At 36.3% G+C, this 18,361-nt stretch overlaps 1 protein-coding gene across 1 annotated transcript in view; it reads left to right on the top strand.

Annotated features, from left to right (window-relative positions):
* GRID2 (glutamate ionotropic receptor delta type subunit 2) overlaps positions 1-18,361 on the top strand; it is a 1,698,202-nt gene that overhangs the window by 1,531,731 nt on the left and 148,110 nt on the right. Inside the window, exon 14 of the mRNA XM_027837543.1 lies at positions 9,608-9,774. Coding sequence (XP_027693344.1) covers positions 9,608-9,774 — 167 coding nt within the window. The remainder of the gene's footprint in view (positions 1-9,607; positions 9,775-18,361) is intronic.

Raw genomic sequence — 18,361 nt, 5'->3', positions numbered from 1 at the left:
TGAGAACCTGAAGACACAGAGTAGATTGAAGATGAAGGCAAATTTATAAAATTCATCAAGATTGAGCAGCAGTAGTTGCAAAAACAAAAGTATTACAGCCAAAATTAGAAGGGAAATTTACGTGGGGGAAAATTCTTGCATCAAGTTTTTCTGATTAAGATCTCATTTCCAAAAGGAAAGTGATTGAAATTTATAAAATTTATGTAGGGAAGTGATTGAAATTTATAAAACTAAGACCTATTCCCAACCTATCAACAACCATATGAAAAAATACTTCAAATCATTAACAATTAGAAAATTGTTATTAAATTAAAGCAATGCTGAGGTTTTACCTCATATCTATCAGATTGGAAAACATGGCCAAAAAGGAAAATGGCATGATGTTGGGGTTGTGTAAGGACAGGCATATTAGTGCACTTTTGAATTGGATTAGCCATTCTGGAAAGCAATTTAGAACAACACCAATGAAGTTAATGAGGTGTATATCCTTTGGTGTGGTTATACACTATTAGGTCTGTACTACAAAGAAATCAAAGAGGAAAAGGATCAATACATATAAAAATATTTATAGCAACTCTTTTTAGTGTGGCAAAGAACTAGAAACTAAGGGAGTCTCCCTCAGTTGGAGGATGGCTAAACAAATCATGGCATGTGAATATAGTAGAGTACTATTGTGCAGTAAGAAAAGGTGAAAGAAATACTTTCAAAAAAACCTTCAAAGCCTTTGTGTAAATTGATACAAAGTGAAATAAGCAGAACTAAGAGAATAATTTCTACAATAATACAACATTTCAAAGACAAACAGCTTTGAAAGATTCAAGAACTCTGATCAGTCCAATGACCAACTACATTTCCAAGGAACTAATGATGATGTGGCCACGTGCGGTGACAGAGAGATGATGGGTTCAAGATGCAAAAAGAGAAACAGTTTTAGTCATAACCAGCGTGGGAATTGTTTGGCTTCACTATGCACATTTGTTACAAAATTATGTTTTTCTTTTTTCACTTTTTTCCAATGAGAGAAGAAGGTGGAAAGAAGAGAAAATAAATTATTTTTATTTGAATACCTCCAACAAAAAGATTGAGTAGGAGTTCCAGGGAACACCATGGAAAGGGAATGGTGAGTAGTAAGACTGAGCAATATGGAATGGAAATATGAGAACTGGAACAGTAGAAAGGAGCTTTCACCTCAGGAGACATTGACTCTGAATTGCTGGCATTAAGGGAAGAAGAGGGGCAAATTTGCCAGCTCTGGGTACTCTCCAAATTAAATCAAAATATACTTTAATATTTAGTGACCTCGATGCAATTGTGAGCATAAAAGGACAACAAAATATATTAGGAAATGTGGTTCAGAATAAAAAAAAAGTGGTCAAAGGCTTTTAGTTTATACAGAAACCTCATCCCTATATGCTATTAATACTTTCTTTAGGGAGAGGACCAAGAAACCCTGGACGTGGCAAGCACTAAATGTATAAAGATGAACTTGAGTGATTATCCATGTGAGTAATTTCTAGATCATGTAATTTTGTCCAGATAGACTTCTGACTTGTTAAAGCAAAAATCAGAAAAGAAAAAATGAAAATGAAAAGAAAATATGATAATAAATTTGAGGCAACTTCAACCAATTGATGCCAAAAATAGGATATCGGTTTAAAAAAAAAAAGAAATCCACATAGATTGTCAACTAAGGAAGTTTATCAAATGCAAATGAATTGGCAAAGTAAGGAGCCTGAAAAAAAAATTAGAAACTGCTTCATCCAACAAACATTTGATCTCTGCACCAAGTGGAAAGATATGGCTACCAGGGTTTAAAATATAAACTTGTTTGTAAAAGCTTAAGGAGAAGGATGGTAGAAGATTATAAGCAACTTCCTAAGATTAACAAAAAGTGAGAAGCAATAGAGAGAAAAAGCAAATTTATAGAAATCTTGAGAAGAGGAGGAATTATGTAGAATCATCCTAAAGCATAGGATGTGTCATAAATCCCTTTGGAAGTCTGATGAAATCTATGGTCCCCTTCTTGGGATGATTTTTTTAATTTATAAAATAAATACATATATTAGAAAGGAAATTGATTATCAAGATAACTATATATATGCAAATATTTTATTATATATCATTCATGTATATGTCTGTGTTTATGCATAGATAAATATACATTTATACGTACATACAAGTTCATGGACCCCAAGTTAAGAGCTCCTGTCCTAAGGGCTTCTAAGAATGAAACTGGAAAGAAGGCAACAAACAGCAGGGGAGGGGGTGAATTTTTATACTATAGTGAGACTCTGGACTTTCTCCCAACCCCTTAAACACACTGGTAAACTGAATCCATTGTCTGACTTCCCTCTCAGGATTCTAGGGGTACCTCTGAATTGCAACAGTATTCAATATGATCTCAAGCTTCTATTCTGGTGTATTCACCCTTAGCATCAATTGACAACGATTATTGCCCCAATATCATTTACCAGGCAGTATACCCTTTAATCAGTTGATAGCTCTTTGATATCAGAGATAAGCAATTAATGTCAATTAGTTTTTGCAAAGGAATATCTACTGAGAATATATAGGAATGAAAGAAGGAAGGAAGGGAGGGAGGGAGGGAGGAAGGAAGGAAGGAAGGAAGGAAGGAAGGAAGGAAGGAAGGAAGGAAGGAAGGAAGGAAGGAAGGAAGGAAGGAAGGAAGGAAGGAAGGAAGTTAAGAAAATATTATTAAGCATTTCCTGGAACTTAGGCACTGGGAAACCAAATACAAGCAAAAAAGATTTTGAAGTCCAAAAGCTAGGAACAGAGCTGGAAGGAAAATGAAGGTTAGTCTGAGCCCCTCCACAAAACTGATACTCCAGGAGGAATTTACCTATGGAAAATGGAAGTTGCCTTTATGGAGGGATATTCTAAGTTAAGAAGGCCACGGTGATGGTTGGGTATACCAGGGCAAGGAGGACCACAGAGCTAAGGAAAATTCGGAGATGAGACATCTGCAGGAACATGGTTTTGAATTCTGGAAGCCAGAAGGAAAATTTATAAACACAGAAGGAGAGGCAAGGCATATACACATGAAAGTTAACTATACTAGGCATGAGTAAGTGCCAAAAATCACTGATATAAACAATAATTGCTGTAAGATATCACAATATGCCTCCCCATTGCCAATTTTTTACTGCTAGCATGAAATGTGAGGGAAAAGGAGAGGAAAAAAATAGAGATGTAGTGTTTGGGGTGGGTGAATGGGATGAATATAACAATAATCATAATTATAATAATTTATATAGATCTTTGAGGATTGAAAAGCTTTTTATAAATATTATCTATTTGATCTTCACATCAATCCTGAGAGTTAGGGGCTATTATTATCTCCATTTTACAGATGAGGAAACTGAGGCAGAGAATTTAAGTGAATTGCCCAGGTCTCACTGAAACAAGTCACACTTAATTAGCAAAGCAAGGAGCCTGAAAGACACAGTAAGTGTCCAAGTTGGGGTTCAACATAGATTTTTCTGACTTCACTGTGCCTTTTAGATAGCTCAGATGACACAGCCCAATATTTTTAGAATTGAACCAACATAAATTGTTATTCATCCAAGGCAAAATACTTAGCTAAGATTTGTTAGATGTTTAAACAAAAGATATAGCAAGGACACATTTCAGTCTAGATGGGACCATCTAGGTCTTTTGGGCACAAATATGGGAGATGCCATAGCACACAAGGATAGCCCTAATGGGTCATGAACCTTGTTCATTAATAAATTGTCCAACCTCAAATTGAATGTAGGTTAGCAGTTCCAGAAATGAATTAGTTATTGGCATGATGACATTACAAGAGCTTAATTGTAAAAATTCCTTAATACTCCTGGGTAAAATATTGCCACTGTGCTATGGTTCTACCATTTTGCAAAACTTTTAAAAGCTAATGGTGTCATTGAAAATCTAGAAACAGAAATCGTGGTTGTGGGGGTTGTTGTTTTTAAAAGTTAGCCAGTGATTTGGGGATTATTGTGGCAGGGAGTTTAATTGTAAACTTTACAATTCTCTTATTTATTGAAACTAAAAGTTTTTTAAATCAGTTTAAACTTAACCTAAAAGTAAATTCTACTTATTTCTTTTTCTTGTTAGAAGCTGTAACATTTGTAAAGTCATGAAAGCAAAATATTACACAAATTATAGCAGAGCAATAATGAAAATAAAGGTCAATAAAGCCATATTTTTTTTTCAAATAAGTCTTAAAATTTAAATCTGATCATGATTTATTATTGCTGCACAGGTTCTGGAAAGTTAAATGAATGATGCAGAAAGAGTAATATACCCTAGAGCTAGATATAATAAATTCTAAACCTAGCTTATCATAAGAACTTATGTAGGAAATGAATTCCATAGACCACTATTGATCGATTCTGGCTTAATCACAGTACCATATGCCAGTAATTCACAATCATTTTATCCTCCACTGACCACTCAGTTAAAAACACTCTAGAAGTTTCACAGCTGAGCACACACAGGTGGATCTGTTTTTAATCTCCTATGCTTTTTTCAAGTCTTCTTCCTTGGAAAGGCAAAAGGTTTCCCATGTGGCAGTATTGTTTGTGCAAAGCAAAGCACAAGAAAACAAACATTCCTTCCAATTTTTCCTCCCGTCCTAGATCACCTCATAGTTAAAACCACTAAGGCATGAATGAATAAACCTCAATCAAGCAGACATTCCTTGCAATATGTCTCAAATGTAGGAAATTTGAAATGTGCTCCAATAATTCTGGCAAGTAGGCCATATAAGAAAACACTGCCAAAATACATTATTTAGATGAATAATGTAATAACATCATGCCACTGATTACTTTGGCACAAAGTAATCCCTTTTGGTGTTTGCCACATAATAGTTTCTGTTATAGTTGTGTGTGTGTATCTTATCTCCACACAATTGCTAACTCCCCTCAATTTCATCAACTCAACTTTTGCAAACCATAAGCATGATTATTTCTTTGCCCTTTTTACATCATAGAATTGCACCATCCCTGAAATCCTGAATTTCAGATTTCTAGTCTCCAATCACAACCCCCTATCCTTCCACCTTTCCCAGCCCTACCCCCAACTATATCTATGTTTATGTTCTTCACCCCCATCTCAACTACCTCTCTCTTGGATACTCGTCTTTTTTTCCCATTTAATAGTATTTTATTTTTTCCAGTTACATGTAAAGATGGTTTTCAACATTCACTTTTATATGATTTTGAATTCCAAATTTTTTCTCTCTCCCTCCCCATGACAGCAAGCAATCTGATATAGGTTATATATGTACAATCATATTAAACATATTTCCACGTAAGTCATGTTGTGAAAGAAGAATCAGAACAAAAGGGAAAAAACCACAGGAAAGAAAAAAATTTTCAAAGTGAAAATAGTATGCTTTGATCTGCATTAAGACTCAATTGTTCTTTCTCTGGATATGGATAGCATCCATCATGAATCTTTTGGAATTGTCTTAGATTGGGATGGGGAATCTTTTCATTTTGGAAGGCCACAAATAAGGCCAGACTGAAGAAACTTCAATTTGATATAATTAAAATATACGTTATTTTGTAAAAATCTAACTACAACATACTTAATAATTTCAAAAAATGAAATTATTTGTTGATTTTAAAGATAACTAACCTTTTAATGACTGTTATGTCTGCTTTTGTTGGAAATCATGTGATTATTTGGTTGCAACATGAAGGGCTGCAGTTTCCGTTAATCCTCTAGATGGGTATCAGTCATTTGTGACCTTAAGAGTGTCTTGATTCGGGTTAGTTAGGAGAATGTAGATTCACAGCAATAAGTGATTGAAAAGCAAGAAAGTATTTTTCAGGCATGTTGCCAAAAGCAACATGGATATTCTACTGCATTTTCCCATATTTCAATTGGATCTTTCTTAGCAGCAAACAATGACTTTAAAATGTCATCTACTGAGAGCTCGATCAATTCCATCTGTAGTTATTTAGGTGCCTTGGTGATATCAACTAGGTGAGGCTGAAATGCTAATTTGAATGTGATATCATGATTCTCAAAGTCAATGAACCTTTCATTATATTCTCCAATTAATAGGTCTATAACAGCTGAGTATTCTTCAAATGATTCACATATATCATCTTGCTCATCAATGACCTTTGCTAAGTGGGGAAAATGTTCACCCAAAATTTCCTTTTGAAGAAGAAGTGTTTTGAAAAAAGATAGCTTTTTTCAAAATGCTTGGATTTTTTGCCACATATCATATATACACTTAATTTCACCTTGGAAACAAATATTCAAGTCATTTTGATTTGACGTGATATCACACAGAAATGCTATATTTCTATAGAAATCTTTCAATAATTCATATTGCTGATTCTGTTTTTCTTAAAATTTAACTATCTGATCTCACAGAGAAAATGTTGGCTAACACCTGTCCCTGTGATAGCCAATGCACTTTAGAATGATAGGGGAAATCCACATTTAATACCTCATCATTCAATTTTAGCGTGTTACAAAACTGACCATGCTGCATTTGCACAAACATAGTTAACAAGACTCATAACTTGTTGCAAAGTGTCACTTAAAATAGTAGCTTTAGCACAGAGACTTGGCTGATGCAAGATACAATGAAAAGAAATGAGAGCATCTGGATCTGTTAATATTTTTTTTAATCTGTGCAATAAACCCTTCATGTTTTCCTGTCACGGAAGGTTCACTGTCTATACATACACTCATTAAATTTACCAAATTCAGTCCAACTTCATGACATTTATCTTGAAAGTTGTTGAAGATGTCTATTCCCCATGTTCTGTTTGCAAGAGAGCCCAAAGCAAGAACTCTTCATAGCAAAGAAAATCTTCTGTTATGACCCAAATGAAGTATAAAACCTGCACCGAGTCAGTAGCATCAGTTGACAGTGATTGAACAGTATATATTTTCCTTTTGAAGTACTGCATGAAGTTGTCCTGTTAAGTTGAAGGCTAATTCACGCTGCTGATCAGTTATGGTTCTCCTTGACAGTGGCAATTGTTTGTACTTTGAAACATTATTGGGATCTAAGCATCCTACAACTTCAACAATGCATTCTTTCACAATTTCTACAACACTGAATGCCTTCCCTTTTTTCCCAAATATATAAGCTACTTTTAAGTTACTTCAGGGGCATTATTTCCAGGTCTTATTGTTGCTTGAAAGAATTGTCTTTGCTTTTGCTTTTCATCTTTTAATTTTTGTAATACAACCTTTCATGCCTCTCCCTCTAATTTAAAATATTTATGGTCCTTATGAGTGTTATAATGCTGATGAGCACTGAATTTCTTTAAGGTTGATATTGCAGTATCACAAAGCAAGCAAATCATCTTATCCTTAGCAGAAAAGAGATAAATTTGCAATTCCCAATCCTCATTAAAAAAACTTTTTCTTCCTTCAGCATTCTCTAGGTTTTCTTTAACATGATGGGCTATTAAGCAGAAAGAATTTAAAAATGCTGTTGAGCCACGCAACTATTCACAAATTCCATTTCAAGCAAACACAGTGCACTGTTGTCAAAAACTGATAATAGACGGGCACAGCAGACCTCCATAAACTCTCACCAACCAGCCTCATGCAGTGGTGGCACCAGTCAGGCAGGGGAAATTAGAGCTAAATAATGAGCATAGCAGCCATCAATTTAGCCCTTATGGCTTACTAATGTTCTAATTGTGCCAGTCAATCTGGGAGGATTATTTTGTTGAAACTTATTTTATTCTTTGGTATTTAAAATATGTTCATTTTAAAAATAAGATAAAAATATAAAATATGAATAAAAATGTATTAATAAAAATAAAAGGATTTGTTTTATAAAATTTGGATTCAATCAAAAGGCCACAGTTGAGGACCTAGTGGGCCACAGGTGGCCTCGAGGCTGCAGGTTCCCCACCCCTAGTTTGGATAGTGATTTTAATCCATCTTCTCACTCTTCATTTCTCTGGAAACAACTTTGACCCAATGATCCCACTTTAAAGTTACCACCCTAGAGTCCTCACACCCTCCCCAAACACAGATATTATGCCATTTTCCAACCTATTAATCATCAATCTTAAATAACTCTTTCAAACAATCTGTCCATTTCTGTTCTTAAATTTATAAGATTGACTGAAGAGAGTCACAAAATTGAGATGATTTCACCTAGTATAAATTTTAGGTATGTTACCTTAGCAATGACCTCTCTGGTACTCAGTAATCCTTCTCTTTGATTCTAATTAACTTCATAGGTCATCCCCACAGTAACTGTTCCTGACCATTTCTTCTATCCTCAAGACCCCCAACAACACTCTAACAGTTAAAAGCTATTTAGCCCCATACTTTACTGAGAGGCTTAAGGTAATCCAGAAGGAACTACTTCAACTCTCCTCCTCCACCCTTCAAAAGCATTCAGCAGCATCACTCATTTTATCCTTTTCTACTGTGTCAGAAAAAGGTATCACTATTCCTTGATAAGGTTAATCTCCTTTTGTATATTGATCCCATTTCTCCTTGCCCCACTTTCAGATCCTTAATCCAGTCCTCCTCTCTCAGACAACTTAAGTCTCTTTCTTATTACTGCTCCATCCTATTCACTGAAGAATATGCTCAATTCTCCTCAATCCTAAAAAAAAAAATCTTTCCTCCATGTTCCTCTCCCATTATTGTCTCATCTTTCCCCTCTTTAAAACTAAATTTTGTTTGAAATTCATCTATACCTGATGATTCTACATCTTCACCACTTACTCTTCAATAATTTGCGACATGTCTCTGGCTCCCACTATTTTAATGAAATTTCTCCCCCTAGGTTCAACCACAACCTCCTAATTAGCAAATCCAAATGCATTTTCTGTCACCATCCACTGTGACCTATCTACAAAAGTGGGCATTTTTAATTACCTCTTCCTATTATTAGTATCTTCATATACACTACACTACAACTTAACTGGATTTTCTCTCATCTTCAGTACAAATCCTGAACTCTGAAATTTCTCAGCCCCAGTGTTCCTTGTGACTTGAAGGTCATATCAGTACCTGTGCCTTAAAGTGTTCCCTGCCCCCACTGAATTCCTCTGTATCCCTTAAAACTCAACTCAAGTACTGTCTCCTCTAAGAAACTTTGCCCGACGGTGAAATAAACCTCCCAAGATGGAGGCAAAATGGACTGAATAATTAATTTATTCCTCTTAATTGCCTGCATTTATTTTTCACTGCTTTTTGTGATTAAATATGCCTCTATATTTTTCTTTTTCCCTTACAGTCCGTCTTGCACACAGATGCCAAAGTGATATTCGTAAAACACTTATCTGACCAGGTCACTCCTCTGCTCAATAAACTTGGATGACTCCTTCTTACTTCTGGGAATACAAATACAGAAGGAAAACAGTCCCTTCTGTCAAAGAATTTATGTTCTGTGTACATTTATTTCCTTTCATGGAACATAACCCCTTTGAGTGCAGGGATTGTTTTATTTTTGGCTCCATATCCTCTGTTAATTCATTGCCTGGCACAAAAGGTGCTTAAATGCTTGTTGAATGAGTGAATGGTCTCTATTTAAATTTTATAATACTATGAATTAAAACTTAGTTCCCTGTTCTTCTCTGTCCTTTGTTCACTGCAGGTGAAATATGGAAATTATGCTTTTGTATGGGATGCAGCTGTCCTGGAATATGTGGCTATCAATGACCCAGACTGTTCCTTTTATACTGTTGGGAATACCGTTGCAGATAGAGGGTATGGAATTGCACTCCAGCATGGCAGTCCATACCGGGATGTCTTTTCACAAAGGTAAGATTTGGACTTGGTCCGAGTATGGCAGGGACAGAGGAGGGAAAGGGGAATACTCGTCAACTATCCAGCCTCGTTTACATTTTTTACTTGCTTATTAAGAAAAGCATTTCATTTTCATCAAAAGTTCCTTCTGTAAGTGGTTTTCACAGAGACACATTCTTTTCCTCAGGCATTTTCTGAAAGTACATGAGGAAAAACTTATTAAAGCAGTGGTTTTTCTGACCTACTAAATGACAAAAGGAGAAGAAGACACCGTACAAATGTGACTTTATCCTAACGACTTAAACTTATGGTAATACCTCACATTCACATGAACAGGAGGGGGCACATAAATGGAGCAGAGTTGTTATTTTCTTTTAGAATATCATTGAGTAGATAAGTCTCTTCAATAGCTGCTCTGCATTTGTAGCATCATTTTAAAAAAAAAAAAATGCTATCTGGGAAGAATGGTTCCCTATTCTTAAAAATATTTATGAACAAAAAGAACTTTAAAGAAAAGTTAAGTGAGAGAACGTTTGTGAGAATTTGTGTGAAGCTAGGAAATTTTGCATTTTAATGTTGTACAGGAAAGGAACTGGACTTTTAGGTTTTCTTGGTAAGCATGATAAGCTGACATTGGTCATAGGTAGGGGTGCATGTTCAAGCAGTCAATAAACATTTATTAAACACCTACTATGTTCCAGGCACTCTGATAAGCACTAGGGAAAAGAGATAGATAAAAAATAATCTGTACTCTCAAGAAACTCACAGTCTAACAGATAAAACAACATGCTAGCAATTATAGACAATCAAGCTCTACACAGAATAGCTTCTGCAAAAATCTAGAACAAAAGATTTTAAATTATTAATGAGTTCCTCTAAGGAAGCTTCTGAAAGGATCATTTAGATTAACAAAGTCTGGGATAAGATAATGCACAGTGGGTCTTCCAAATCTGAGATTATATTATTCTAACAAAATGATGACCCTGGAAAGAACTCTGATGTGTCATTTTTTGGCCTCTTCCTATTACCAAGTAACTCTAGGCCAAAGCTTCCTCAAAGCTATAGTGTCTTCTGTATTTTCTTCTCTAATTTGAAGATACAAAAACTGAAATCAAATCATTTCCAACATGTTTGTTCACTGAAGATTCCTGAAAGATCTTGCCTCCTTCCTGGTTCACCTTCTGCACTCTTTTGTTCCTATCCTTTTTACATGTCGCCAACAGAAAGATCAGGAATAACATCAGAAATACTAAATTCAATTCCTAAGATAGGCCATACATAGATACACAAAATGGCAAAGGACCTCGGAAATCACAAAATTTTAGAGTTTGCCATCAAATGACTTAACATTATATATGTAAAGTGCTTTGCAAACCTTAAAATTAAATATTTATATACACATACACACACATATATATACACACATATATACTTACCCATATCCATACACGCATACATATTATATATATATATATATATATACACACACACACATATATGTACACATACACACATTTTATACACACACACACACACATGCTAACTATAAGGAATCCTCACCATAATACACTGGACAAGTAGTCATCCACTCTCTGACTGAAGACCTCTGGTGAGGGAAATCCTACTTCCTCTCGAGGCAGCCCATTAGACTTTTCAATAACTCTTAGAAAGGTTTGGTTTTTTTGCCTCACTTCAATCATAAAATTCTCTCTTTACTTGAATGAGTGAACTTTCACTCATTTCTCCTTCTTCCATCCTCTGAGGGCAAACAGAATGAGCATAATCCTTTGTCTATGTGCCAGCTATTATATACTCCATCGTTTTTCTCGTATTCAAATTGGACATCCACAGTTCATTCTACTGACCCTCCTGGGACATGGATTCCAGCCCTTTCACCATACTGGTTATCTCCTCCAGATCCTCTCCACCTTATCAACATTCTCCCTAAACTGTGGTGTCTCTAACTGCACGCAGTTGTGATCTGACTAAGGCAGAATACAGAAGGTCCCTCACCTTCTTTTTCCTGGAAGCTCATCTCTCTGAATTAGGTAGAAGACCATATTACCTATTTATGCTGTCAAATCACACTATCTCATATTAAATTTGTAGCTCAGTTAACTCCCAAATCTTTTTGAAACAACCTACCATCTAATCACTCTTTCCAAATACTATATTTGTGAAGAGAAGGTGGCTATTGTTGTGTTTACTATTGTGTTGACTCTGTGCCTGTAACATTTAAAATAATGACAGTATAACCAGACAGAAACATGGACCTGACATACAAGTGAGAAATTGGGCTAGAGATGTGGATTTGGGAGTCCATACCACAGATTGGTATGAAGCCATGAGAAATCGTTATTTCAATGAACATAACCATATATTGAAATGGAATTCCTGTGGATAATGGATAAGGGAAAGATCTGAAACTTGACTGAATTCTGGGCATTTATGACTCAGAGAGCATTTTCTTCTGATTATGGGAGGGATTGTGATTATCAAGGGCTCTGAGGTGGGGGCAGCAAGGAAACTTTTTGAACCAGTTTGTGACAGAGAGAAAAAGGAATTAGATGATTGTCAAGGAGACTGGCAGCTTGAGAAAAGAGAACATAAGAAATGGCCACTGGGGGAATGATCCAGGAAGCATATAAGAGATAAATTTTAAAAATTTCCAATCGGTATCAAGCACCAAGTTGAAGCTTTATAGTAATTAAAAATTATAAATGAATAAGGAAGTACTACTTCATTGGAAATGTTTTAGTGCTAAATCTTCCTTTAAAGGTGTAACTATGGCTAAATCATTCAGCCTTACTGAGTTTCCCCATACTTGGCCTTACAGAAGTTCATTTTGGAAAGATAGACTAATAAAAAAATAAAGGAAAGATGGGCTAATAAATATTTTATTTCCAAACTGCTCAGGCCAAAGACACTTTATAATGAGTTATTATAGTTGTTGTTATAAATTTGTTGATGGTGATAACAATTAATTTGTGCCAAAACCAAAAGTTCAATTGGGAGTCGTTTTGTTTAAAAATGACTTGCTCATCCTTGAACAGTATTTAACTGATGTGTTTTTAACTATATCTGTCATTTGTTTCAATATTTCAGTCCAGAAAGAACCCCAAGATGCTAATATATTTAACAAATCAAGCCCAGTGTTATTTCCCTCATTATCTCTGTGGTGCTTCAGATATTATAAATCTAAGGGAGTGTGAGCCTCTAAACTACTGGGAAAGAATAATAGATAAGCCCTTGAGCCTTTTTCTTCAATTTACATCATGGAAAAAAAATTCTAATTGGTCCTTTCAGTGTTCAAGGATAATACTCTATTGCTTAATAGCTGGGCAGATAGAAAAAGAAAAAAAAAACATGACTGGATGATATTTCTAATATCATTTTATCTTGTACTGTCAAATTTCCCCATAAATCCACTTCTCAAGTAGCTCTTAGAAAAAGACTAGAAAGTGGGAGATTCTATCGCTGTTCAGGGGATGAGGGAAGAACTTGTTGCTACATTAGCAGAGCAGAAATTATAAAGCTTATTACCTTAGTGATCTCCTTCTTTATTATAATATATTGGATATTAAATGCACACTAGGAATTTCAACATTTCCTATGAAACACCTTACCTGAATCACTGATCTAATTCTCCATTTGCCCAAAGCTAATCATTTCCATGCAACTGTTAGCGTTTGGGGTGATAAGAAATAGGTCAGTTACCTTGTCTGTTTTCCTAGTATCAATTCGCACCAATCATTACTTACCTGAATATTTGAATTCATGTTTAATATAATAAATGATTAGTTTTTACCTTGTGTCTCAAATTTAAGTAGTTATTTAAATGAGAATTATAGTGAAGTAGAGGATCAATAGCTTCCCTTTGAAATATCTGGGTTTAAGTTCACCTCTGACACATGTTGAGGCAGTGAAGTGATACAATGGTTACCGCATGAGAGTTGGAGTCAGAAAGGCCTAAGTTCACATTCTGCCACAGACATTAGTTGTGTGACCTCAAACAAGTCACTTAATCTGTCTGTACCTCAGTTTTGTCAGCCATAAAATGGGAGATGATAATAGCACCTACCTCACAGGGTTATTATGAGGATCAAATGAGTAAAGCATTGCAAGCCTTAAAGTGTGTTGGTGTGTGTGTGCTGTTATCATCATCATCGTCGTCATCACTTGGCAAATCTCTTAACATAACTGTCAAATCTCAGTGGCCTCAGGAAATTTTCTAAGACCATGGGTTGCAGAACAATTTTTGGTTTCATCAGTAGAGGATAATTTCCTCACAGGGAGCTCCCTATACTTGAATCTGACTAATAAAAACAAAAATCACCCCTTCAGTTGTAAAGTCATTAAATGTTCTATAATCCAGCCTATTTATTTTTATTTGAGTAAATGACTAAAAACAAAGTCCTATGGCTATAACTGAATTATTTTGTAACTATTATTTCTAACTCTGCCCCTATTTTTTCTCGTGTGCTTAGACACCAAAACAAAGTATTAACTCATTTCACTTAGTTTTATGTTAAAAGCCCCTCCAAGATATTTCTTCTCAATCCCTGGGGCTTCAGGATTAATGTGTCCAGGCCCAGATTTTCTTTTTGACCTTAGTCAAAAGCTTCTTTCCTTGTTTCTCCTGTTCTTAATTACTATAATTAATTAAATGGGATAAACCAGGTTGAGGGTAACTTACAGGTCTCAAACCCATTGATGAATTAGGGGGATGTCTACCCTAAGCATGTGAAGATTTCCCCTTGTCAGAATGGGTGGATGAGAACAATTTGTTCCAATGACCGTGCAACCAGCTGAAGCAGGCACTACAGAGCTTCGAGAGCTTGGTCAGACATCAGAGATGCCAAGGTCATCCACTGTAATCCAAGCCAGTCATCTTGATTTTTGTCTTGCCACTAGACTTTGCTGACTCAGGAAGGAAAAGTAAAGCTGATGACTTTGTGCCGCTCTGCCTCACTTAAATACAATTCAGCTGCAAGTCAAGATATCATCCCATGATGTCATTGGTCCTCTTTGAAAACAAAAGAATAACAACAACTATAATCAAGAAAAACCAAGAAAACATATACCCAGTTCATCTTTCTAGCATCCCTGCCTAAGATCTTCCCCTCTTTCTATTTCTCAAAATGAAGACATAACACAAAACAAAATATCTCTATAACTGAGAAGTACAAAACACCTTATCTATTTTTTTCCAAATAAGAACTTATTTTCCCCAAGAATTTTGTTGTAATGGGGAGGGAAGTAGCAGCTTCCTTTCTTGACCAACCTCTCTCCTCCCCAACACTCCAAACTCGTTACCAACATCATTTGAAAATGACATTCAATCTTGTAGGTCTATAAGATTAGACATACCAATCAGTCACTTGGACTGTCTACCTATTGCTGCTTATTTTAGCTATGGGCATTAGTCCATTCCATTTTCTGATATTCTACCAGGAAACTGCTAAAGTTAATTGTTTCAACTGGTCTTTTAGCTAACTCTCCAGGGTTCTCTGAGTATTCCATCCGTATCATCTGCAAAAGAAAAAAAAAAAGATAGTTTTGTTTCTTATTGCCTATGTTTATTCTTTCAATTTCTCTTTCTTGTCTTATTGCTATAGCTGGCATTTCTAGTACAATGTTGAATAATAATGGTGATAGAGGACATCCTTGCTTCACTTCTAATCTAATTGGAAAGACTCTAACTTATACCCAATGCCAATACCAATTGACATCTTTTCTGCAACTTATAATCATAAGGAGTTTCACAACAATAAGAATGACTTGCCTTAGGTCAGACAGACAATATATGTCTGACGCAGAACTTGAATACAAGGTTTTCTCGGTTCTAAGGCTTGTTCTTTATTCACTTTCCCAGGAGCCTCTCTACATGGTTATAGCCTAGGTAATTCATTTTTATATAATTTACCTCCCCACCCCACCCCCATTTTCATGGTTAGACCAAGCACTCTCACAACTCTGTGGATTTCACTAAGGAGGCTTTGTAATTTTCTAGGGCTCAATATAATTTGTAAAATATCTACTGGAGTATTTGAATAAGAGTATTTGAAGAACACTGACATTAAAAGGGAATTGATCTTGTATTTGGACTTCATACAGAATTATTCAATGACACTAGTAAATATCCTAAATTGGGAATGTAAGTAAAGGGGTTAATGAGTGCCAGGTAGTCAATGATTGTGTGTGTGTGTGTGTGTGTGTGTGTTAGAATTACCTTGTTTGAGATTCTTTAAATTTTGCTCTTCTTGTCACAATTAGATTTTGTGATCTGTTTGTAGACATCTTTCTTATTTTATATTTTACAATTAATTTATAAAAAGCAAGGTCTTGAACAGCACAAAATAAGCTTGTTAAAAGTTATTTGGGGAGGCATTGTGACATAGGGGATAGGGAACTGGCCACCAGGCCAAAAAGATCAAGGATCAATCATATAGCCATACTGGCTATATGAGCCTGGGCAAGCAACTTAACTTCTCAGTGCTCCAGGCAACTTTCTAACACTACAAGTTGCAGAGAAAATGCCTTAGTGGAAGGAGTTTCCTCACCTGGGAGTTTTCTATACCAATAAAATCATTACCTTAATTTCTATCCCTATGTTTGGTTTATTGAGAAAGAGGGGAGGTTAGAGCTATATCCTAGGTTGGCCCTCTCTCCATCATCTTCTAAGGATTCCCCAAGTAAACATTCCTAAGAAACGGGGACGGGGCGGAGCCAAGATGGCAGAGTAAAAGCAGTGACTTGCTTAAGCTCTCCCCCAAACCCCTCCAAATACCTATAAAAAAAATAGCTCTAAACAAATTCTAAAGCAGCAGAACCCACAAAAAGCAGAGTGAAACAAACTTCCAGCCCAAGACAGCCTAGATGGTTGATCAGAAAGGTATATCACGCCAGGCTGGGAGAGGAGTGCAGTTTGGCGTAAGCGCGCAGGCCACAGTGACCCTGGAGCAGGCCTCAGAGGACTGAATCGCAGGCAGCTGTGGCCGTTTCCAGACTTCTCAACCCATGAACGCCAAAGACAACTTAGAAGGTCAGTGGGAAAAGTCTGTGACTGCGGTGAGAGAAGGAGCTAGGTCTCAGCTGCAAGTCCTGAGCATGTCCTAGGGACAGAGGCTGCCTCCTGAACTTCCTGCCCACAGACAGAGGGGGAATCCAGTGGGTGATTAGAGGGGGATTGCAGGGATCTCTCTGCTGGTGCAGGATTCTCTTGCTTTGCCCATGCTTGGATCTGGGTCACAGTTCTGGGTAGTGGTCCTAGGGCGAGGAGAAACGCTGGTGTGGTGGAGCTTGTAGTAGCTGTGGAGAGGAAACCCTCATCACAGTTCCAAGACAGAAAAGAGTGCTCATAGACCAGAGCACAGGCCAGGAAAGGAGTAAACACCTCACCCTTGATCATACCACCTTGGAAGAACTGAAAATTTACAGGTCCCTAAAAGTATTTCTGAATACAGCTGCACAAAACCCCTGAAGCTAAGGACAGTATATTCTCTATACTGGAAACAGACTCCTACCTTAACAAAGAGTTTACAACTCAAGTAATTGGCCAGGATCATGAGCAAGCAGTGCAAAAAGAGTCAGACTATATTATCTTACTTTGATGACAAAGAAGATCAAAACATACAACCAGAAGACAACAAAGCCAAAGCTCCTACATCCAAAGCCTCCAAGAAAAATATGAATTGGTCCCAGGTCATAGAAGAGCTCCAAAAGGATTCTGAGAAGCAAGTAAGAGAAGTAGAGGAAAAACTGAGAGTGATGCTAAAGGAGACCCAAAAAAATACTGAAGAAAATAACACCTTAAAAAATAGCCTAACCCAAATGGCAAAAGAGGTCCAAAAAAACCAATGAGGAGAAGAATGCCCTTAAAAGCAAACAGCCAAATGGAAAAGGAAGTCCAAAAGCTTACTGAAGAAAATACCTCCTTAAAAATTAGAATGGAGAAATTGGAAGAGAGGGACAATTTGAGGAATCAAGGCACTGTAACACTAATCAAAAGGAATGAAAAAATAGAAGAGAATGTGAAATATCTCATTGGAAAAACAACTGACCTGGAAAATAGATCCAGGAGAGAGAATTTAAAAATTATTGGACTATCTGAAAGCCATGATCAAAAAAAAAAGCCTAGACTTCATCTTTCAAGAAATTATCAAGGAAAACTGCCCTGATATTTTAGAACCAGAGGGCAAAACAGAAATTGAAAGAATCCACTGATCTCCTCCTGAAAGAGATCCCCAAAGGAAAACTCCTAGGAATATTGTAGCCAAATTCCAGAGTTCCCAGGTCAAGGAGAAAATATTACAAGCAGCCAGAAAGAAACAATTCAAGTATTGTGGAAACACAATCAGGATAACACAAGATTTAGCAGCTTCTACATTAAGGGTCCAGAGGACATGAAGTGTGATGTTCTGGAGGGCAAAGGAATTAGGACTCCAACCTAGAATCGCCTACCCAGCAAAACTGAGTATTATCCTTCAGGGTAAAAAGTGGTCATTCAATGAAATAGGGGACTTTCAAGCATTCCTGTGGAAAAGACCAGAGCTGAATAGAAAATTTGACCTTCAAATACAAGACTCAAGTGAAACATGGA

Source organism: Vombatus ursinus, unplaced genomic scaffold (genome assembly GCF_900497805.2).
Source record: "Vombatus ursinus unplaced genomic scaffold, bare-nosed wombat genome assembly UNPS02014821.1, whole genome shotgun sequence".
Lineage (NCBI taxonomy): Eukaryota > Metazoa > Chordata > Mammalia > Diprotodontia > Vombatidae > Vombatus > Vombatus ursinus.
This window is presented reverse-complemented; position numbering and strand designations above follow the sequence as displayed.